General features: G+C 41.3%; 1 protein-coding gene across 1 annotated transcript; it reads right to left on the bottom strand.

The window, feature by feature from the left end:
• Nucleotides 1–103: 103 nt before the first annotated feature.
• On the bottom strand, nucleotides 104–16,670 carry NUDC (nuclear distribution C, dynein complex regulator). The gene is made up of 9 exons (XM_042439670.1): nucleotides 16,474–16,670; nucleotides 12,233–12,310; nucleotides 8,774–8,977; nucleotides 8,325–8,411; nucleotides 6,535–6,648; nucleotides 5,613–5,807; nucleotides 5,177–5,260; nucleotides 4,540–4,658; nucleotides 104–1,555 (listed from the first exon to the last, which is right to left on the bottom strand). Exons 1-9 carry the CDS (start codon nucleotides 16,567–16,569, stop codon nucleotides 1,504–1,506), a joined length of 1,029 nt encoding a protein of 342 aa, XP_042295604.1. The 5' UTR covers nucleotides 16,570–16,670; the 3' UTR covers nucleotides 104–1,503.
• Nucleotides 16,671–23,763: the final 7,093 nt, after the last annotated feature.

Here is a 23,763-nt window from a genome sequence, read left to right as displayed (position 1 = left end):
TTTAATTATACAACATGGGAAGGTACTTATAGAAGTTGCTGGTTATCTTGGGGTAATGCCTAGGCTAATTTGGTAAACAGATAGAAACTAGAGTGACAGCACATGAAAACATAGCCTTTTTAATTGTACATGCAGAATACAAGCTGTTTAAGCAATGAAGGAGGAGAAAGCAAGGAGGATAACTATCTCCCAGCAAGTCAGAGATCTACTTGCCATCCAATGTGCCCCGTTGATAGCAAAAAATCCACTTGCCAGCTGTTACTGTAATGATAAGACAGCGTTCCTCAACCACTTGGCTGCCAGATGTGTTGGACTGCAAGTCTCATCATTCCCAGCCATGGTGTCTGAGAACAACGGGTGGCAGTTCAGCACATTAGGAAGATGTCAGGTCAGAGAAAGCTGTGGAAAAATTTCTGCAGAGTTCACATTCATCAATTAATTTAAGCAAAGTACAAGTCAACCTCCTTGAAGTATTCAGACATTTAACAACAAGCCTAGCTATCCCTAAAATCAGATTTTCTAAAGCCAAAACAGTATTGCAACACAACCGCACAAGCATTTGGGACACTGAAGCTCCGAGATTATTACAACAGGGCCTGGCAGGAATGGCTGAGGACAAATCCATTTGATCTGAAGAAAGCAGGAGCAAAATACCAGATTCTGTTGTAACTGCTACTGGCCTAAACAGTTCTCGCATTTCAGCCCACAATATACACATGGTAGTCTCTCTCTACCATGTACATGCCTCCAAAATTAAATCTGGGGATTTGAAAAAGCAATGACACAGACACAAGTAGTATTCATGCTGCTGCTTTCTGTGCTTTTACAGTAATGCCAAGTAGGAAACTGAGCAAACTATGGGCACATCACTCCTAAATAGCGTCTCCCCTTTAGAGATTATGGTATACATACAACAAGCATGAGACAATCATGGATTCATCTGCCAGTGCTTTCTGTATGAAACTACTCTCAGAGGTGCTGCACTGACTTAACGTTTGGCAGGGGTTGCTTGGCTTGGAGCAGGCCTCCTAGAGTAGGAATGCTGAATGGATTGATCATTGTGTTTAAGGAAGGATGCTCAGTCCTCAGTTCAAAAGCAGGAGCTAAAAGAGCAGTGGATGAGCAAGGTTGAATCTCCAGTGCCTCAAACAGCCAAATGTAAACCTGTCAGAATAAAGAGACCCAAGGGAAATCCATGATTTCCACTATGAGTCCTCTTTTTTGCTTCACTTCTAACCCTCCCTGACTTATTTATACAGAACTAAAACAGGCTTCAGATGATAAATAAAGCTGTGATAAATCCAGAAGCCTAGGCAGGTGGCCACATGGATTAAACAGCACAGCTATTTTTTATATGAAAAATTCACTCTGGGACAATATGAGCATTCACAGCATCCCACAGAAAGTAACATACTGTCCTGCTTGAGCTTCTTTTGAACTTTAAAGGTTGACTGGAGAAAGGGGAAAAGAAAAAAAAAGGTGGTGTTGGTGGTGGGGAGCGTATCAGTTGAATTTTGCTTTGGAGAAATCCATTTCTGGATGTTGTTCCATGAACCTGGAAGAATGAGAGAAATGGACATTAGTTGAAACAGTTAGGTAGTTACAAGAAAAGTTATGCCATATTTGGAAGTCAAATGACTGTTGTTGTTGTTGCTGTGTTGTTCTCAACTTACAGCAACTCCTGTCAAGAAGTTTTCTTGTCAAGATTTGTTCAGAGGGAGTTTGTGTTTGCCTTCCTCTGAGGCTGAAAAAGTGATTTGCTGTAGGTCACCCGGTGAGTTTCCATAGCTGAGTGGTATTCAAACCTGATCTCCAGAATGTTAGACCAATGCTCAAAGCACCAAATAATGCTCAAGCCAAATAATGCAATTCCCAAAACAGTGCACCTGGTACCAACTCCTGAGTTGTTAAAATGTGGTTTTGTTACATATGCAGGAACAGGCCTTTTTTTTATAACAACTACTGCTGCTTTTAGTGTTTCTTTATAGCATTTGAATACTACAATATATCCTCTGATTTCTAAATAGTTTTTAGTAGTTATTGATTTGCTTGAATATTATGTTAGTTTTTATTCTATTGTTTGCTTCAGACTATTCTTTCATTGGCTGATGACAATTTGTGACCCATATCCTGGTATTGTATTGATAAAGCAAGATGAAAATAGAAATGTCTTAAATAAGAAAGATCCAAAGAGACAGAATTACTAATTCTGAATGTATTTCCTACAAAACAGAAAAAGTCAAATGATGGGTTCATGGGCCAGATTCAGCCAGTGAAGCAATTTTATCTGGCTTCTACAAGACAAAGGTTTCAAGTTTGAAATAAAACAGATTCCATACTTTAAGTCTTGTGGGTTTTTTTTTTTTGCATGTTGCAGCAAATCCTACTGCAGAACAATTTCCCCACTTATATTGTAAAGTCACAGGTTCCCCTGCTATCTGTGTAGCTCTGCGTAGGTCATGGCCTATAATACCACATCAACGCTCCCATTAGTAATATCAGTAAAATTGCCCCATTACGATGCACTACAGTTGTAAATGAGTGACAGCAAATTAATCAAATGTGCCCTTGGGAACTATTAGCTCCAGGTCAGACACGTAGCACCTGGCTTAAAGAAAGCAGTTTTCCGCTCTGTGCAAACACTATTTTTGTTTGTGCAATAAGAATACCACTGGCTGAAGGAGGGTTGCAGAGAAATCCTGGTAAGAAGTCAGAGTCCTCTGATAGATTTGTTCTAACTTAGGCATCCTTGCAATCAAACTCTTTTGTCAGCAAGATCATTTAACAGCATAATTTATGCAAACCCTTTTAGTATGGTTTGCAAGGTTCACATTTTCTGTTTTTATGATACCCCTGTCACAAATCGGAGAAAGGACTACAATTATATTAACACTTTAACATTATAGGGGGAAAGCAGGTTAAGTGTTACAGGTACACAGAAAAACAATTTATTGCACACCAAACTGCTGACTGCAGTACTAACTGCCCATTATGTAAATGCCATCAATACACATGTACCGTTTTACAAGTATAAGATTGAAGGCTTGATGTTAAGTGCCATTCAATTACAGTTTGACAAAATTGACAGGAAATTGAGAGGCTCAAAATGATGAGCAACAGCAGAGAAATGCTATGCCAAAACTTGTTGCTGTTACCACATTAAGGGATTTTTGGATCAGGTCAAAGATAGGTGGGAAGACATAACAGAGATACTGAAAATGATGTATGGTATGGAAAATGAGGAGGAGGGTTTTTTCCTCTCTCAAAATACTAAAGTAAGAGTCGTCTGCCAAGCTGAATGAAAGGAGATTTAGGACAGACACATTTGAAATACTTTACACATTACACAGTTAAACGGAATTTACCTCCATACCATGAAAAACACCAACATGGCTTTAAAGAGGCATTACAAAATTTACAAATTATGATGGCTACATGCGATTTCCATTATGAGAGGTAATTTGTTTCTATAAATCAGCAGCATGACAACAAAAATGGGCCAGCCTACTGCATTCATTTCCAGTTTGTGGGCTTTCCAAATGCAGCTGGTTAGCCTGCGGTGTTTTTTTCCTGGTTAAAAAAATGCAATACTGTACTAGAGTCACCCCTCTGTTTTCACACGGGATCCATTCCGGACCCCTCTCTGCAAAAATGGAAAAATGCCAATATTGGAGTTCCCATTGACTCCAATGGCGGTGTGCTCCTGCGTGCGGTGCCATGTGCCTCATTGTGTCACCCTCCATTTGCCCCTTGTGTATTTCTGAGGGACGCAGATTCCAAGTCTGTGAAAACAGAGAGGCGACTGTAGTTAGGCCTTCAGTCTGATACAGCACAACTCTTTTTTTTCCCCTGTTATAGAAAAAATGCATATGGGCCACTGTCTACACTCCCATTTTTTGAAGGAGAGGAAGTGCACTTGAAGCACTGTGCCCAACAGAGTGGGCAAAGAGTCAGATTTCAGAGGTAAATGGCAAATTACAATTCTCAGAATTCTTACAGAGTATAAATATGAGATATCTGAATCAGCTTTCTTTACATTAGTAGAAGCAGTGCAGCAAAAAGAAGATTCATGGCAATATTATAGACTCATCCACTTAAGCATATTAGTTTGAGTTAGATATTTACGAGAGAGGAAGGGTAGCTGTGTGCTCTTTAATTATTCAGTTACCAACCTGAAAGCAGGGAGTGTTACCCTGTGTGGCCTTAGCAGAGGAATTACTCACAGAAGCTTTTACCTACACCTTTGCCAAGCAGGGCAATAAAATGATAAAAGTATGACTGTCTAGCAGTCACTGCATCAGATGGCGTACGCGGGGGGGGGGGGGTTATGTTATCTCACTGAAGCAAATGGAGATCAAGAGTCAGAAACACCATGTGATAATTCAGAGATGGTACTGCCAGGCCCATGAGTCCCGACATTGCCCTACTAGCTGCACGTAAGAGCAGGATTTGACCTACAGATGAACCTGTACCATGAACAAGGGTCATTTGTGATCTTCCGTTCCTTCATATACTTCTACTCAAATAGCTTCTACTCACTTTTTCAATATGTCCTGCTTCTTCTGTTCATCAGATGTGGGGAGACCCATTGATTTCTGCCGCTGATCGTACATCATTTTCTCCACCATGCTACGTGTTTCACTGTCCAAGTCTGATAGCTTAGGAAATGAAAGAGAAAGTGCATATTTATTGGTTTATGTATTTAAGAAATGTATATCTTATTTTATAGCCCCACCTTATGAAGCAGCTTACAAAAATTCTCACAACAGAAACACATTAAAAGACTGGCAACAATAACAAAATGTGGCTTTTGTACAAGTTGCCAGGATTAGGTTTTTGTCCTATTCTTTCCCTGAACATTGCTTTTTAGTCACTGACAACTCCTATAGAACATCTGCTATTACAGGTTTGATTCAGCAGCCAGACCTTACTCAGTCCTTGATGAAGGCAAGGCTTCCTTTGCCAGCAGTATCATATGAAGAGGGAAACTGTGTCTTCATTGGAAAACACACATTGGACTGGAGATTATGCTCATTTTTAACACTTCGGCAATGTACTTTACTCAACCAGATGACTAAATCTCCAGTTAAAGAGTTAATAAGTTTGTAAAGCAGAGCGACAAGGTACTGTCAATCCTCCCATTAAATTTTCATTTCAATGAAGCACTTAAAAGTACCTTTGAGTTCTCTGGGTTAATTTTCTTGGTGTTAATCTCAGGGTCTGTTTGAACTAACTTGTTCCACCATTCCATCTTGTTGATCTAAAGAAAACAGATAATCAAATTAAGCATTTCACAACAATAGCATCTTCTCTGAATGGAATATGTGCATTAGGAATTTAGCATTTTAAAGACTGACAGTTAATACCCTCTCTCATCACAGTTAGATAATCCATTTGATTTGTTTATTTATTTGTTTTATAACCCATCTTTCTCCCAGCCCACAATTCAAGGAGGCTCACAACAAATTAAAACACGACCTTTTTGCAGTTAATAACTGGTTCAATCTGGAAGCTCCTTTCCCCAAGAGATACCATCTCTAGCAGCACACCTATGTAGTCAAAACTCTAGCAAAACTAGCCACAAATATAGGCAGAAAATGCTTGGCTCTTACCTTCTCCAAGTGCACAGTGACTATTTTTCCATCCTCAATCAACCATGAGCTCTCCTCCACTTTCACCTCATTGTATAAGACTGCGTCAATGACAGGGGGGTGGCCCTTCAATCCCACCTTTAGGTGTCGTCTCTGTACATCAACTATCATATCCTTTCCCTTCAGCTTGAAGTTCACTTTGAATGGGACAACCAGCTAGACAACAGAGGAAGCAAAGCAAAGGGAAGTAACAATACTCACAGAAATACTTCTAGTATAGATGATGTGCCGATCACCATTTGTTATAATTTATAACACCTTAGATCAGAAGCAGGCAGCTTTCGGTTAGTTTCCCCCCCTTTATTGTTAAATCTCCCACCCAGAAGACATTTGAAAGCTGCAACACTCACAACATATACACACAAAACCCTCCATCTTTTTGACCCCAAATAACTTTTAGGAAATGTAGGGGCATTCTCACTCTTTGGTCATTCTGAGGCCAAAAAAAGGAGGGGAAAAAACTTTTGCAAAAATTTGTTTTGACCTCTAAGAAGTCCAAGGAGGCTCCTGACATGACCTCCTCAATACCTGGCATTTTGGAGTTTAAAAAAAAGGTTTTTTGCAAAACAAAGTTTTGACCTTGGTGACCACAAAACCAGCCTTAGAGGACCACACTTTGCCCACCCCTGCCTTAGATCTATATTTGTTTGTGAAATTGCTTTCTGTGTCTCAATTAGGTACTATTTGAAGCTGCCTTTAAGATGAAAACCAAAGATTAACTCTTGGTGTCATTTTTCTTCCTTCCATCCCTCCTTCTCTAGAGCTAGACCCCAACGAGGAACAGACTCTGCTTCCTTTGACTTTTCACAGATTCAACCTAGCCTTGAGCAAATACCCACCCCCCATAAGTAAAACTCTCATATTCTACTCAGACTATACTTACATCTAGTTCAGAGAGGGTCTGCGTCCATCTGTAGTTTGGAAGGTCTGCTCCATTCCCAGAGTTTGGTTTCAGCTTGCCTTTGTCCTTCTCATCTTCTTCCTCTTCATCTGTATCCTAATCAGATGCAAACACAGTTTAGGTATTCTTTGCATACATTCAACTTTTATCAGGCTTAATAAGTATATGGGAGATTTTTCCTGTCAGCTGCTCTACTTGAGTAAACGTGGGTGGTTCAACTGTTCTGCGTTGTTGTTGTTGTTGTGTGCCTTCAAGTAGTTTCCAATTTACGGCAACCCTAAGGTGAACATATTATGGGGTTTTCATGGCAAGAGTTATTCAGATGACACAACTTAATCTGCTTGAAACTCCATCTTGAAATTCCAAACAGAGACTAACAGTTTAACCAATTTATTATGACAGTCTTTCATGAACTAAACTTCATTCCAGAAGCATCTTAACTTGAAGGTACATATTGCAATTTTTTGGGAGTGTATTAGTAAACAAAGAAGTTAGAAATACACCTCTAGCATTTAAAAAATCCTATGATTTTACTGCATATTCATGCTTGCAACCACATGCATCTGCATCAGCAGCTAAGAACTAACACTTAATGTACAGTCCATTAAAGCCTATTCTGTAACACAAGAAACTGCTTTTTACTAAGTCGACTGGTACAAACAGTACCAGTGAGCAGCAGAAGCTCTCCTCAGAGTTTCAGGCAAGATTGTTTCCTTTTGGAAATCTCTTGAACTCAAATACTAATCAGGCCCAACCTTTCCCAGGTTCCAAAACCAGAGAAGACTGGATGTGTTCATAGTCATGCAATGTGGTGTTAATCTTGCTTTTGCTGTAATAGATGTAATCTGTTATCCGACATAAATTGTTAGGGTTACAGTTTTTAAAGAGTTCTCACATCTCAAAAACTTTACTGTATCAGCATTAAGTGTAAAACGAATGTAAAAGTCCATCAACATTCTCTTATATGAAGTCTATTTCCCTTAGCTTTGTTCATATCCAGACATTTTGATGGATTCTGTGTGTGTTATTAATGACAGACACTAATCAAAGCATTATTAAAAATGTAGGCAAATTTCTTGCTACACCTATTCTTGTTTATTTATAGCAGTGATGGCAAGCGTTTTAGAGATTGAGTGCCCAAACTACAACCCAAACCCCACTTATTTATTGCGAAGTGCCATGTCCCCCTGACTTTCTAGTAACAAACTCTGTGCTGAGGTTGATGGCATGTGTGCCCACAGAGAGGGCTCTGAGTGCCACTTTTGGCACTCGTGCCATATGTTCGCCACCACTGATTTATAGTCTGTTTTGTCACTGTTGTATGACTTCAAGTCATTTCCAACTTATGGTGACCCTATTATGGGGTTTTATAGGCAAGATTTGTTCAGAGTGGTTTTTGCCTTTGCCTTCCTCTTGAGGTTGAGAGAGTATAACTTGCCCAAGGTCACTCAATAGGCTTCCATAGCTGTGGAGATTTCAACCATGGTCTCCCAGTGTCATAGTCCAATAACCACACTCAAACCACTATGTCTCTTGGCTCTCTGTTCTGTTATACCTTTTGATATGTGAACACTTACTCTGGTACATCCACCTACGCTGAATGAGAGGAATAAACAACTTTTATGGACTTGAATAAGAATGATAATCATTGCAGAAACCCCTGGAGTCCATACATTCTGGTGAGCACATTATTGGTATCATATGCTACATGAACTATGTGAAAGCAATACAACAATATGCTCACAGATGAAAAACCTCTAAGAGCACATTACCTGCTTGCTGGACTCTGGAGTTTCCATTGAATTTTCTGTAGATTCAACTGGGACATTCTGAGCCACACTTTCTTTTTTCTCATTTTTCTGTTGCAAAAAACACACACATACAAGCATACACAGAGAGAAAGTTTTAATGAAGAGATGGAAATGTTCTGTGCTGGTTTACTATTAAGTACAGCTGCTTTTTCCACTTCTTACTTCCAACACAAGTGGTAAAGATGAATAAACCAAATGGACTGTTGGGGTGGAGAATTTCCAGATACAGTCACCATATGAAAAAATGGACAAGCACAATAGCCTAGACAGATAAGAGATATTTAAGACAGGATCTGAATTATTTCTGGGGGCTGAGACTCCAACCAAGCTGAAAGCAAGTCATTGACAAACTATTCACAAGCAAAATGCCACTCTAGGTTCTGTCCAGTTGTAACAAACAGGAATTATACCTGATCAATTTCCAGCTGCAACCTTTCTGCCTCTTCATCTGTAAGCTCCTTAATCCGTGGCTCACTGACTTCTTGTTTTTTTTCTTTGGCAAGTTTAGTAGCACGTTCTGCTTTCTCCTTCTGCTCTGCCTCTTGACGGGTCTTCTTCTCTTTCTGTGCTTTCTGAGCCAGCTTGTTGTGACGGCTGAAAGTCTCTGTGATTAACTAGGAGAGTTGGGAATAGGAATAAACCCTGTAAAAACTATTGAAGTAATAGCATTCGTAATACAGGGGTTGGTAGAACAGCTTCATTTATATACCTCTCCATACCGAACTAGCAGTGTCTAAGCAGTTTACAACTGTAAGCTAATTGCCCCCAACAATCTGGGTACTCATTTGAGCGACTTCGGAAGTATGCAAGCCTGAGTCAAACTTGAGCCCTTTCGCTGGTATTGAACTCACAACCTTATGGTTTTGAGTGAATGGCTGCAGTACAGGCATATAACCACTGCACCACCAGGGCTCCTGGTAACTTGTGCCTCTTCAGATTCTGGTGCACTCCAACTCCCCAGACTACCATTTATAATGATCAATGGTCAGGAAAGTTGAGAGGCTGAGTTCAGTAACTTTGGAACAGCCAAAGGCTGTAGTTTCAAAAATAATTTTATGATTCTCCATTATTTAAAGAAGCAGTACTAATAAAGGGATTATTATTATTACAAGGAATATTATCATTATTATTATTGGGATGTGGTGGTTTAATGGCTAAGATGCCAATTCTGATGCTCAGAAGTTTAAAAGGTTGGCAGTTTGAGGTCGGAGTGCCGCATGACGGGGTGAGCTCCTGTCCCAGCTTGTGCCAACCTAGTAATTCAAAAGCATGCAAATGCAAGTAGATAAATAGGTACCATTTTGGTGGGAAGGTAACAGTGTTTGGTGCAGTCATGCTGGACACATGGCCACTGGAGTAGTCCTCGGACAAAGCTGGCTCTTTGGCTTAGTAATGCAGATGAGCACCACCTGCTACAGTCAGTTATAACTGGACATTCATGTCAAGGGACTACCTATACCTTTAGCAGCACTATTAATGACTTATTATAGAAAAATCCAGAATTTGATATATTTAGTAAAGAGGATATTTGGAAAACCCACATAGTTTCTAAGCTCCATCATCTCCCCAATTTTTTTTTACATTTGCAAGGTGCACATTTTTAGCTATGAAAAGGCAAAGACTCACTCTGAGGTGTATGTGTGTACACAAGTGACTGTATCCTTGCTTTTACTCAACCAGGAGGTACAGAAGGTGCTACAGATTTTGAAACATTTTAAAAATGTTTTATCTGCCCCTTTTCCAAGAGCCCAGAGTGGGGACAAATACAGTAACCTTTGTCCTCAATTTAGAAGAAACAGACTGGGGGTCAGGGCTCTAAAATGTTTGCTCCAAGAGGTGACGCAGCCATCTGACTGCATCACTGGCTGGATTTCAAGGGTTCCCACCGCTGGGTGACCTTCACAGGTGCTGCAGCAAGTGAAGGCCACAAACAGAATCCACAGAATTGGTAACCTATGATCTAGTATGCCCTTTGTACACTGACATGTTGGAGACTTTTGCCTACTACAGAAAAACCACGATGACCTTGTTCCCATTCTCTGATTTTTTTTAAAAAGGGTGCAATAAAGGAATCTTTAAATAGCATGTTACCCGTATGGCTCAGAACCCATATACGGATATAGAAATCTTTGGCCTCATTCCTATAACATGGAATCTGACTTTCAGGACAGAATCTAGTGGCTTGATCATAAATCATTAAAAAAAATTCTAATAAACTCCTGAAATTCATTTTGTCAGCTTGAAAAGCAGGAAAAGATTTTACCCACTGTTTCATGTCCTTCTGTGGAGTAGCATGGCAGTCTTGCTTCCATGCTCCTAACATGAATTATTTAGAGTGACCACAGGTTTCTTTCATGCGCCTGGATTCAGAAAGACAAAAGTATGATTTGGAAATTTCTCAAGATTTTAAATTCAAGATGGGAAACCTTTGTCCCTCTAAATATTCTGGCCATGCTGAGTGAGGCTTGCAAAATAACTGGAGGACCAAGTTTCCCACCACTGAAAGGGCCCAAGCTCGACTCAGGCTTGCATCCTTCCGAGGTCGCTAAAATGAGTACCCAGACTGTTGGGGGCAAATTAGCTTACTTGCTGTTCACCGCTATGATCTTTGGAATAGCGGTATATAAATAAAACAAATTATTATTATTATTATTAATTATTATTTCCTGCCTTATTGCGATGGCCAAAAATATCTACCATGTACTAAAACAAACCAAAAACTTTTGCTGTAATAATCGTTCTCCTTCTATTTATATCTACTTAGAAAATATGACTTATCTGACCTATTTACATGTGAGAGCCACATACTCCTTCAGCTATTGTTGTGATACTAATTCCTAGCAGCCTTAGCCAGCACAGGCAATGTGAAGAATGCTGAGAGCGGCAATACATCATCTGGAGGGCTGTATGATTCCCACCCACAATAATCAGCTACTCTCAGACTATCTATGAAATGCAACATGAGAAGTGGGGTCTATCAAATTCCCACCCACTGCTGCAAATCGCAAAAGTCCCAAATAATAGCAGAATATTCAGGACTGGGGCAAGGGCCTCCCGCTCTACAAGCCACAGACTTCACTCCTGGCATGACAAGAAATGATGTAATTTCACTCCCAGTTTTGGGCTATAGATTGGACAAAAGTTGTTTTTCTCATTTTTAATTTGTTTTTGGGGGGATAATGGGGAGGCAAGGTGCCCCTAGCTGCCATCTCTTTGTGGTGGTTTGGGCATTCTGGGGGCAGATGATTTTGGCTGGAGAATAAACTGAGTTTTTAATGGAGGAACTGTGGAGTCCTCTGGGGAGGCTTCAGGGACTGCAAAAAAAAAGGCCAGACACAATCTATAGTTTGCTCTTATCCCACCTCTCCTTTAGGAACACTAAAAACATCCCACACATACAGGTTAGGCAAACCCTGCTCTTTGGTTGTGAAGTCACTACTATGAAAGTGGACTTAGAGCTTTTCTAGGAATGAACAAACAAAGTAAACTGGAATTATTGATCCTGTGTTGTCTGGCAGAGTTAAATTGGTACATTGTGGCATGCCAGCTTTACAAGCTAGCCTTTGGTCAAAGCACAGCCCAACACTCCCACCACTCAAGCAAACAAAACACAAAAATGACTATTGGTGTCATCCACAGAAATAAACCTGCTCAGCCAAGGTCAGTCACTACTTCATGTCGCTCGCCTCTTCTGTTGCTTTCCAGATTCCAAATGGAATGTGACATCATCACTTGTTACAGAAAACTCAAAAGAAAAGTCATGGTATATATGAGCTATAAAATGACACTGCACACAGCAGTTCAGACTGCAAATGATAGATACTATCTTTACACAGGCCAAGTGATGAAGTGATGATTAAGTCACATACCTTCTCAGCAGCACCCTCTTCTCCTCCAACAAAGAAATCAGTCTTGCGTCTCAAGAAGCTGAAAAAGGTGTTCACAAGCTGTAAGGAAAAGAGACAGGATGTTTTCAAAGCACAATAACATTGTCAAAAAAATTCAAACACCTCTTTGGAGTTATCTGATTTGTTTCAAAGCCCTTGCAGTAGCTTCTCCTCTTTGCAACCTGTTCTTGCTCAGAGTCAGAAATCATGTTGAACGGAAACTGCAAGTATAGTCCTCCTGTCCTAGAATTCTGTAGCAAATCAGGTAGTCACCAAGAAACCAGTATCAAACACTTGTTCCATTTATAGCTGCATACAGATTTCAGAAACCAAAGGTATTAGAAAACTTAATGAGGTTTCACACTTTAGCTATCTCAAATAATGGACCTTGCATTGAACAATAATCTTTAACTGAGATATGCTGACATGCCTAATAGTTAATGCTATTTCAGTTCAATTTTAAGAAGTCGTTAAAATAGCTGTCTAGAGGATCAAGCATTTGATCCAGTTGACTAAGAAATAAAAGTGAGGAAATAAAGAATTTGGTATTCTTGATTTGCGATATGTGACAATTCAGAAGTTCTGCTTCAGATGATAGACTACACTTTTCCTTCCTGGCTGTTGAACTACTTTTACTAGTGAAAAACACCGAGCAAAAGCAAGAGTTGAATGGACCTGTACAGATTATGAGTGATATGACATCATCCTCTGTAATTCCGTCTTGTTCTGCACAATCACAATCTCAAACAGTGACTGATCTTTCGCTCTATAAATTTTCTTAATTAAAGTAACTAAATTTCTGTCATTATTTTGCACTGGCCAGATATTCCATAAATTTATGGTGCAAAATTCTTTGTATCAGTCAAAACAGCACTAGCCAGCTTTGTTAGAAGACTAGTTGTTTTGTATTATGATGGGATACTGTTCTCTTATCACATGCTAAAAACTTGGAATTGTTTACTACAATAATGTCTCTATGCATGGTTTTTTTTACTCTCTTGTAACAGTGTATTCCTCTATATACTAAATCCTAAAATATATTTGTATGACAGAAAAGTACAACTGGGGCCCATAATCTGGACTTTCAGGTCCTAGGCCAGTGATGGTGAACCTTTTAGAGGCCGAGTGCCCAAACTGCAACCCAAAACCCACTTATCTATTGCAAAGTGCCATGTCCCTCTGGCTTTCTAGTAACAAACTCTGGCAAACTCTGTGCTGCAACGATGGCACATGTGCCCACAGAGAGGGCTCTGAGTACCACCTCTGGCACACGTGCCATAGGTTCGCCATCACTGTCCTAGAACAATGGTGAGAATCATACAACCCTAGCACCCCTACTTTCCCCAAATCTTTGCTCACGCTCCAAAAACCTCTCCAACTTACCCAATTAGAAAACAAAAATTCCCAGTTAAAATGCTACTTTGGCCTGCACACCATTCCAAAACCTCAAAACAATATACACAAAATGCCTCCAGCTACGACCTGGAATGATGGATAGTCACTCCCAGTTATCCAAAATGGTGGACACAGTGACACAGTGATGAAAATCTTGGCCCTGACGGGCACCCACCACTGCTATATGCTTTAATCTTTCACAGAGAATAGAGGGAATCTCCCTTGAGGTTGTGACATCGGCACACTAGAATACTCAAGGATGATTGTATAAGAAAGGCCTCTTTTGTTAATTCTGCGTAATCTCAAACTGCAATTTGAAACTTCAGTTTCAAGCCTCTTAATAGTACTTCTGGGAGATATAATCCAACGCATCTGTTTGTCGTTTTGTTGTGTGCCTCCAAGTAATTTCTGATTTATGGTGACTCTAAGGTGCACTTATCACAGAGTTTTCTTGGCAAGTTTCTTTGGAGGGGATTTGCCACTGCCATCCTCTGAGGCTGAGAGAGAGTGACTTGCCCACACTGACACTATGTCATGTAACAAACTGCATTATACTTGTTATAATGAACTACAGCGCGCCCGAGCCATACGCGGGCGCACCATACGCAGCTTGAGCATACGCGCTCAATCCGCGGGGCGCGCGTGGGGCGGTGCGTCCCATTCAATTTAATGGGTGGCGGGCTCGTTGCGTCTCCGCGCCCCACTGGAAACAATGGGGCTCGAGCATAGGCGGAATTTGCCTTAAGCGGCGAGATCCAGAACGGATCCCCGCGTAAGGCGAGGATGCACTGTATATACTTGCATCTTCCAGAGACAAGATATTGGGTAAGATGGAAATATGAAGGCCAGAGAACACAGGGGAGAAGAGTACGCAAAGGGATCTTTTAGCACCGTTGAGATTAACTGAGATAACTCTGTAGCATCAGCTTTTGTAGACTTGGTCTCCTTCCTCAGATGCACTGAGTGAACTGAAGCCTAGGAAGGACCTTTACAATCTGATTATATGCATTACCATAGAGATGCTAAACCTGTGGGTATGGTGATGAGGTGACAAATTCAGTTTTAACTATGGTTGTTGAGGGACTAAGATGGGAGAAAAGATGTTGCCTAAGGCCAGGGTGGGTGGATATGAACTGTGGAAGGAGTTTTGGAATATGGTGTGTGCAGGCTGGGAATCAGAAAGGAGCTATAAGATGGTTGTTAACCAGTGTTATGGCATCTACAGTGTGCCAGGAAGCCAGTGCCTCTGTTCAACCCACTGCTGACAGACTGGAGTTTGTGGACATGTTCTTATTTAGATGTTTCTCTTTCCAATCTTCCTTTTGTTCAAGCACTGTTCTTGAAGGTATCTTTGGTCTCTACAGAAACAGACTTCCACATGTCACACAGGGCAGGAGCTATGTTTCTTGCGCTGTTATGAAGAAGGGGGGGGGGAACTGTGGCTCAAAGATGTCATGTTACATGATACACTTGTCAACATCCTTCCCATGCGCTGATAAAGCCCAGTGAAGGCCTATATCCTTTAGCACCTGATCAATATGACACCCCTTCAAGTATTTAAACAGGGCTATCCTATCACCTCTTAACCTTCTCTTCTCCAGGCTAAACATCCCCAGCTCCCTAAGTCGTTCCTCATAGGGCATGGTTTCCAGACCCTTCTTCATTTTGTTTGCTGTCCTCTGGACATGACCCGGCTTCTCAATATCCTCCTTGCAATACACAAGCAATGCATTTACTTGCCCAGGTGACCTCTTCTTGCTTCTGACAAACCGAGCTCTTGCTAACAAAACTTCATTCCCGTTTTAATTATGTTTCGATCTATTGCACTTTCAATGACTGCTTTTGATATCCATGGCATCCCTACAAAAGCTAAGGCGCTCTGAGAAGGGCTCTTGAGTCCGCATCTGAGCCTGTCTCACTGTGCAAACGGATCACATGCCGAAGGAAATGTCCAATGCTTCTTGAAGGTTGCACTGCAGAGAAAGAAAGAGGAGCGCGTTATCCTTCAGAGAATCTTCCCTGCCATCGTTGACTCTCAGCGGATTGAAGGGTCCCCAGGACTCTCTGGAACACAGTTCAAAGCACACAATGCCTTTGAATCATAGAGTTGGAAGAGACCCTCCAAGGGCCCTGATCCAGTCCAGCCCCATTCTGCCATGCAGGGACTCTCAGTCAAAGCATCCCCATTGACAGATGGCCATCCAGCCTCTGTTTAAAGGCCTCCAAAGAAGGGGAACCCTCCACTCTCTGAGGAAGTGTGTTCTGGGGCACAGTCTATCTATCTGAAAAGGGATTCCACCTCAACATTAGGAGGAACTCCCTGAGAGTAAGAGCTGTTTCACAGTGGAATATGGTGCCTTGGAGAGCGGTGGAGTCTCCTCCTTTGGAGGCTGGATGGCCATCTGTCAATGGGGATGCTTTGATTGAGAGTTCCTGCATGGCAGAAGAATGGGGTTGGACTGGATCCTTGGAGGGTCTCTCCCAATTGTACGATGCTATGTTTAGCCTGGAGAAGAGAAGGTTAAGAGGTGATATGAGAGCCCTGTTTAAATATTTGAAGGGGTGTCATATTGAGAAGGGAGCAAGCTTGTTTCCTGATGCTCCAGAGAACAGGACCCAATGGAGCAATGGATGCAAGCTGCAGGAAAAGAGATTCCACTCAACATTAGGAGGACCGTCCTGAAAGCAAGCGTTGCTTTGATTGTGAGTTCCTGCATGGCAGGAGGAGGGTCTCTTCCGAGTCCAGGATCCTCTGAATCCCTGCCTGGAAGGGGGTCCTTTCCGCTCCTAGGACTGGGTGGCCCTTCATCCCTCGAGGGCCCTATTACCTCCCTGACGCCGCCCTGGTGCTGCTGAGCCATGGCCAGCAGCATCCCGTCGAAGCGCTCCTCGCTCTCCGCCGCTTCCTCGCCGCTGGCCCCCATCTTCTGCGCCTCCTTCCTCTTCGCAGCCTAGTCTCCAACAGACAGCCCCAACTGCCCTCGCCAGTCGCCACACGCACCGTCTCCTGGCCGGAAGCGGAACCAGTACCGCTCGTCCCGCCCATTCCGGGAGGCTTCTGGCCAATCGCCGAGCGCGCCGCCTTGATTGGCAGCCTCGCCCTCCAATCGGCGCGGAAAGGAGCCCCTGAGGCGACCGTTGCGCTTCCGCGTTTTGGCGTGGGTTGCTATGGTTACCGGCTGGCTTGGCTGCTGCCGAGGGGGCTGATGGGAAGTTCCAGAAAGCTCTTTCTAGAGCCAAAGGAAGGAGATTGTGGCGCTGGCTGTGGCTTCAACCACAGTTGTTGTGTAGTTGTGTATGCGTATAGTGTGTGTTAAAGACAGAAGGGCAACATCTCTACAAGGCAATAAGTTAAAAACATTGCATGGCAATAGGAATAAACTAGGGGAAAACATGCAAGATCACATTGGCACATATATATATATATATATATGTGCATGTTTTCACATACAATATATATATATATATATACACACACACACACAAACATGTACTATATATACATATTAATGTGTGTGTGTATATATATATATATATATATATAGAACGTGTGTGTATTCACATACAATATATATATGTACATATATATGGACACATGTACTATATATGTGTATATACACACTAGGTGTGTGTATAGTACATATATATGGGTGTATTCACATACAATACTATATATATGTACACACATATATGTACTATATATATATATATACACACACAATGTGTGTGTGTATATATAGAACATATATGTATGTGTATTCACATACTATATATATATGGACATATATATGGACACATGTATATACACACATTATAAATAGTGTGTGTGTGTATATATATATAGTACATATATGTGTGTGTGTATTCAAACACAATATATACTACTATGTATACTTGTATATACCATATATACTAAATATAAAATATACAATATATACACAATATATACTAGTATATACACATACATTATTTATTTATTTATTAGAGCACTAAAGGCTATCAGAATGGCTTACAATTATTATTTTTAATTAGATGGATCCCTGCCCTCAGAGAGTGTGTGTTAATAATAATAATAATAATTATTATTATTATTATTATTATTATTATTATTATTATTTATATCCCGGCTCTCCTAGCAGATCAAAGCGGCTAACAATAAAACAACATTAAAATACAGTAAAACGTCATAACCCATAAACCCTCCCATCCACAATAAAAATACACTTTAATTATAAACTAAGCAGGGGCAATTGAGGGGCAATGGATTGGAGGCCACTGAGAGGCTAGTCTGGGAAAGCCTGCCGGAAGAGATGCGTCTTGACCGCCTTTTTAAAGCAGTCAAGACTGACAATAACAACAACAACAACAATTTATTTATACCCCACTTTTCAGCCAAAAGGCCATCAGAGTGGCTTACAATATGACAGATCTCCTCCGGCAGGCTATTCCATAACTTGGGAGCACTATATATGTATATGAGAGTCAGCATGGCATAGTGGTTTCAGTGTTGGACCGTGACTCTGGAGACCAGGGTTCGGTTCCCTGCTTGGCCATGAAACTCACTGGGTGACTTTGGGTGAGTCACACTCTCTCAGCCTCAGGAAGGCAATGGCAACCCACTCATCCCCAAACAAATATTGCCATGAAAACCCTTACAATTGTGCTTATGATTGTGCTTTTATTCCACTATTAGCATGTGTGTGTGTTTGTGTGTGTGAGCTTCTTTGATTCCAAAACATGGATAAAAGCATTAATATATTTGGGGCTTATATTCACCCAAAGTCTTTCCTACAGAGGACTCAATACTAACGGGATTTTAGGAGACAAGGTCATCAGGGAGAAACAGCTTCTGCTCCGCTGGCTTCAGTGATTAAAGTCCATGGCTTTAGGCTTGCAGCCAACTTTTGGTTCAAGAGCGGTCATTCCTCTTTGTATAAGTTAGAAGAGACGGGGCTTATATAGTTGCTAGGAATTGTACGGCTTGATTCTAACAGGTTTCCTCCCAAATGTAGTACATGAGCTTTCAGTTGTTTTTGCCACACGATTCTGAACACAGCTGACTTCAGAAGCAAGCAGGTTCAGCCTTGGTTAGTATTTGGATGGAAATCTCCAGGGAAGGATAGGGAAGAATCCTGCATGAAACTCTGGACAGCTTTTGCCACTTAGACCTGGCAATATTTATAAAAATGGCCTGGTTAAAGACACTTACCCATGCACTTTCCAACAGCCTCTAGTTTCTGCTATCCCTCCTTTGTACATCACTATCTCTCTGTCATATGAGATCCCATATTTTAAGTTTTCAGTCTATGGGAGTAACTTAGCCAAAACTACAACATCTGCGAGAAAAGAGAGCCGTATTGAGAAGTCTTGGGGGAATCCCAACAATTGTACAAAGCAAAGAGAGAGAAAAAAGATAAAGAGGAAATAGAAGGGATTAAAAAAATGTCACCAATTGTGGTGTTACTGTTGCAGGGATGGGGGTACAGAGAAGGAATATAGAACGGGGCGACTGATTCTGAACTGCCATACTCCACAGTTCAGCATTTTGTTGCAGGGCCCATTTGTCCTGAATGTACCTTTCAAAGGATATTGATGTTGGTGTTAACTGCCTTCAAGGTGACCTTGACTTATGACAACCCTGTGAAAGAGACACCTCCAAGAAGACCTCATATCCTCAACAGGTCTGCTCAGGTCTTGCAGACTCAGGGTCACATCATCCTTGGTGAAGTCTAGTATGTGGTCTTTCTCTCTTTCACTGCCTTCCACCTTTCCAAGCATTATTGCTTTTTCTAGTGAGTGACGATGTGGTCAAAGTATGACAGCCTCAATTTAGTCACTTTGCCTTCTAGAGAAAGTTCAGGGTTAATTCATTCCAAGACACATTTGTTTGTCTGGTTTGCCATCCACGGGTATTTACAGGATTCTTCTCCAGCACCACATCTCAAACCCATGTCTTTCTATACGTTTTCTTCACCATTTAGTTCTCTCACCCATAGATAGTGATGGGAAGAACAACGCTATGGACAACCCTAACCTTGTGTTCAGTATCTTTGCACTTCAGGATCTTGTCTACTTCTTTTATAGTTGCCCTTCCCAGTCCTAGTCTTCTGATTTTGTGACTGCCATCTCCATTCTTCCGAAGAATGGGAAGTCTTTACTTCAAATTTCAAATAATTTCAGGGACCGTTCACAAAGCATAGTAGATAAGAGCGCTTAGATCTTGGCATTGGATGGTGAGAAAGATATCCCTCCTATCACGCTGAATACATACATCTGAAACTAAAGAGAATGTTTAATACTTGGACAGATGATCTCTAAGGAATACTAGGAATCTTCAGGCAGGGATAAGAATCCTTCCTAAAGCCCTGGCAAGCCCTGCAAATCGGAGTCGACAATATAAGGCTAATTCAATCTAAGGTAGGCTCCTTTGTTCCTAATTCACAACTGATTTAATTCAATAGCACATCCAGTTCCAATATGCCACCTAGCGGACACAGATCTGCTGACTTTACCTTTACCTTTTGCCATATCCTTTATCTCAAAAAGGAAGTATAGGCAGTTGCAAAGACAGAGAGATCAGATGGGTATTATTGAGACCAATACATACAACACCATTGAGGTAAAAAAATACATTCTTTAAAGGGTTCCTAAAGGTGAAAATAGCAGGTGCACAGTCTTCTTAACTGGGACTGAGACAAGAAATGAAGGGTTAAACCCTCCCTCCACTTCAGTACCTCCTACTTACTTTTGGAAAACTATACAACTGCTTACTGCATGACTAATGTTGTTTGAACTGTGTGTCTGGCTTCCTTTTAGAAAACGCAATCACTGTGCACAGCTCTTTACAGAGTAAAAAGCAAGAAGATAGACCCATGCCCTGAAATGCAATCTAAACACACAGAATGACAGAGGACATGTTTTGCATGTTCAAGGTCCTAGGTTCACTTTCTAGCACCTTGAGGCAGGCTTGGAAAAATGCACACACGAAATCCTATTCAGAGAAAGATGCCAGCGTCTGTGGCTGGCACCTTTCTCTGAAGATGCCGGCCACAGATGCTGGCGAAACGTCAGGAATAAACTCGTCCAGAGCATGGCCACATAGTCTGAAAGCCCCACGAAAATGTACGGATTCCAGCCATGAAAGCCTTCGACTTTGTATGTCTGAGATACCTCCTCTGCTGGAGAAAAACAAAGTCGCAGCAATTGCTTGGGTTATGAACCGCCCATGGCTAAACTCAGGTCCTGCTCTGCTTTCCCAGTTACAAGGTCACAGTTGTGTCGCGCCACAGAGGCAGTGTTGTCATCGAAGACCAAAATGTTCAGGAACCAAGGCCTTGACGGGGCTTAGTGCAAACAGCTTGCTGTGTCCTCTTGCTCCGAGAGCAAACAGACTCTGTGAGAATGGACTTCAACCCTACTTCCAACCCGCGTGCTCCTAAATGCATTTTAAAAAACAAAACTGGTAGAACGAGGGTGGCATGTTCTCTGGGCATAGGACAGAACCATGGCACTATATATGGCCTTCACAGCCAAGTAATTTCTCACAGCTAAATTCTACAAATTGATGACAGATTCATTTAAAGAATCATATGAGGACGAACCACACGTTTAAAAAAGTGAAGTGAGAGCTGCAACCAGAGCACCTGAGAGAAATAAATCACCAAGGACTGATGGCATACCATTAGAGCTGTTCCAAGCTAAAGAGACAGAATGCTATGGAATTCTGGGATTTGTAGTTTTGTGAAATACAGTATTTAGCCTTCTCAGCCAGAGAGTTCTGGTGCTACAACAAGCTACAAACCCCACCATGGGTAGTTAAAAGTGGTGCCAAAATGCATTATTTCTGCAGTGCGGATGCAGCCTAAAGTTAACAAATCGATTTGATTGCTTCACATTGGCAGCTATATCATTGTTGATCAGTCCCTATAATCCAGCATCAAAGCATACGTTGTATATGCAAGAAGTCCCAGGTTCAATGCCTTACATTTCCAGACTCTAGTCTGAAATACTAGAGGACTGCTGATAGTCAGCATAGGATTAGGATGTTAAACAATGTAGGCCAATAGCTTTCCCTGCTTGAAGAAAACTAGCACATCAGGAAGCAGAGTGCTAAAATGGCCCTACTGTGTGAGTGTTCTGCTGGCAAAGTTATTTTATTACACAGGGAACATTAGAACAGTGATGGCGAACCTATGGCACGTGTGCCAGAGGTGGCACTCAGAGTCCTCTCTGTGGGCATACATGCTGTTGCACAGAGTTGCCAGAGTTTCTTACTAGAAAGCCAGAGGGATGTGGCACTTTGCAATAAATAAGTGGGGTCTGGGTTGCAGTTTGGGCACTTGGTCTGTAAAAGGTTCACCATCACTGCATTAGAACATGAATGTCCTGCTTGCACCCGAGTATAAAAATGTATTTTACCACTACAGTTCTTCTGCATGTGCAAATTCAGCATACATATAATTATGGAAAGAGGCGAAGGAAAGTCAGAAAAGGAACCTGAAATCATTTTTCTCTGCAGAGGAACTTGACGGTGACGGAGTAGATTTTCCTTCTGGCATCAGAGAATGGAGAAAACTGGTCTTTCAAGTCCAGGACATGCTGGCCTTTGAATTTCCCTGAGGCTGTAAATTATAGGCAAAAAATGAAAAGAAAAATACTTTTAACCCATTTGGGGCACATTCAGACCAAAGCAATGTATTTTTCCTCAATAGTACCCAAGTTTTTGTCAACACCATTTTTAGTCAGCATTGTTATTTTTGCAGATCAACAAATAATCCCCAGGAACTAGGATTAAGCTTCTGGGGGGAGCAATATGGGCACCGCTTTAAAGGGATCTGAGCAAAGAAAACAGAAGCTGTGCTAGACTTTGCAGTTCATCACAAGGAAACAAATTAATTCCATCAGTTGCGCCCCTTCCTATATATCGGTTAATTTATTTGTTACATTTATAGCTTGCATCTCCTCCAGTGGCTTCAAAGTATTATTCCCGGGTTTGGTTTTTCTTGTCCCTCCTTTAGATGAGAACAATTCTGTCCGCCTGAGGAAGAATAATGGGACCAGGGCAACCAAATGACTTTCATTATTCTGAAGACCTGGCTCTCCCAAGCCTCATCTTGTTCCTTTGCTTGTGATAACAATCAAAGGCTGCTAGTACTGCTAGGTTTTCAAAACAGCAGTAAAGGAGAGTCATAGTTCATGACTTGCAAGGTTGACTGGAAGTCGCAATCAACAAGTTTGTGTTCTAAGAACAAATGAAAGTCTTTACTTCAATTAATCTAGCCATGGCTTCCTCTGTAAAATTAACATATCGTCCAGATTCATAAGTCGTGTGATGCAGATATTTCTGTCTCCATGAAGGGCCCGCACTGCAAAATATAGGAGTTTTTGGTATCTTGTACAGTGTTGCGTAGTGGTTTGAATGGACTATGACTCTGGAGACTTAAGTTTGATTCCCTGCTTGGTCATGAAACCCATTGGGTGATCCTGAGCAAGTCACACTCTCTCAACCTCAGGGGAAAGCAACAGCAAGCCTCCTCAGCACAAATCTTGCCAAGAAAACCTCATGATAAATTTGCCTTAGGGTCACCAAAAGTTGCAAACGACTTCAAGGTACACAACAAAAAGAAACAGTCTATATAAAAGGCAAAATTTTATAAGGGATAACAAGCAATACTTGTTAGTTCTATAAGGGACAAGTTTTCTAACCCTCATATAAGTGACATCCCTTATAATATGGGATATCCAGCAGCCCTAAAGAATACATGAAACATTTATGTAGAGGCTATGCACAGAAGGTATTGAACTACAAATCCAGGACAGCCACTGTTGCTTTTGATTTCCCCATGTTTTGTCTCAGAGAAGGATGAAATTAATCAATAATTAATACATTTGTTATGAACAAACTGTTCTGGTTGTTAACTATTAATGAGTCAGGAAAATGTTTAGGCTTTGCTTTTTGTCCACCTTCTGAAAGAGGCAAAAGTTGAAACATTTCATGAATTAATTTATTAATTTCTGCTTGTTAATCACTCTTGTGTATGTATAAGTATATACAGTATATGCACACATGTTGTTGTTGTGTGCCTTCAAGTCATTCCCAATTTATGGCAACCCTAAGG

This window comes from Sceloporus undulatus, chromosome 9 (assembly GCF_019175285.1).
Source record: "Sceloporus undulatus isolate JIND9_A2432 ecotype Alabama chromosome 9, SceUnd_v1.1, whole genome shotgun sequence".
NCBI classification, from domain to species: Eukaryota; Metazoa; Chordata; class Lepidosauria; order Squamata; family Phrynosomatidae; genus Sceloporus; species Sceloporus undulatus.
The sequence above is the reverse complement of the archived record's forward strand: the minus strand, read 5'-3'. Positions and strand labels throughout refer to the sequence as shown.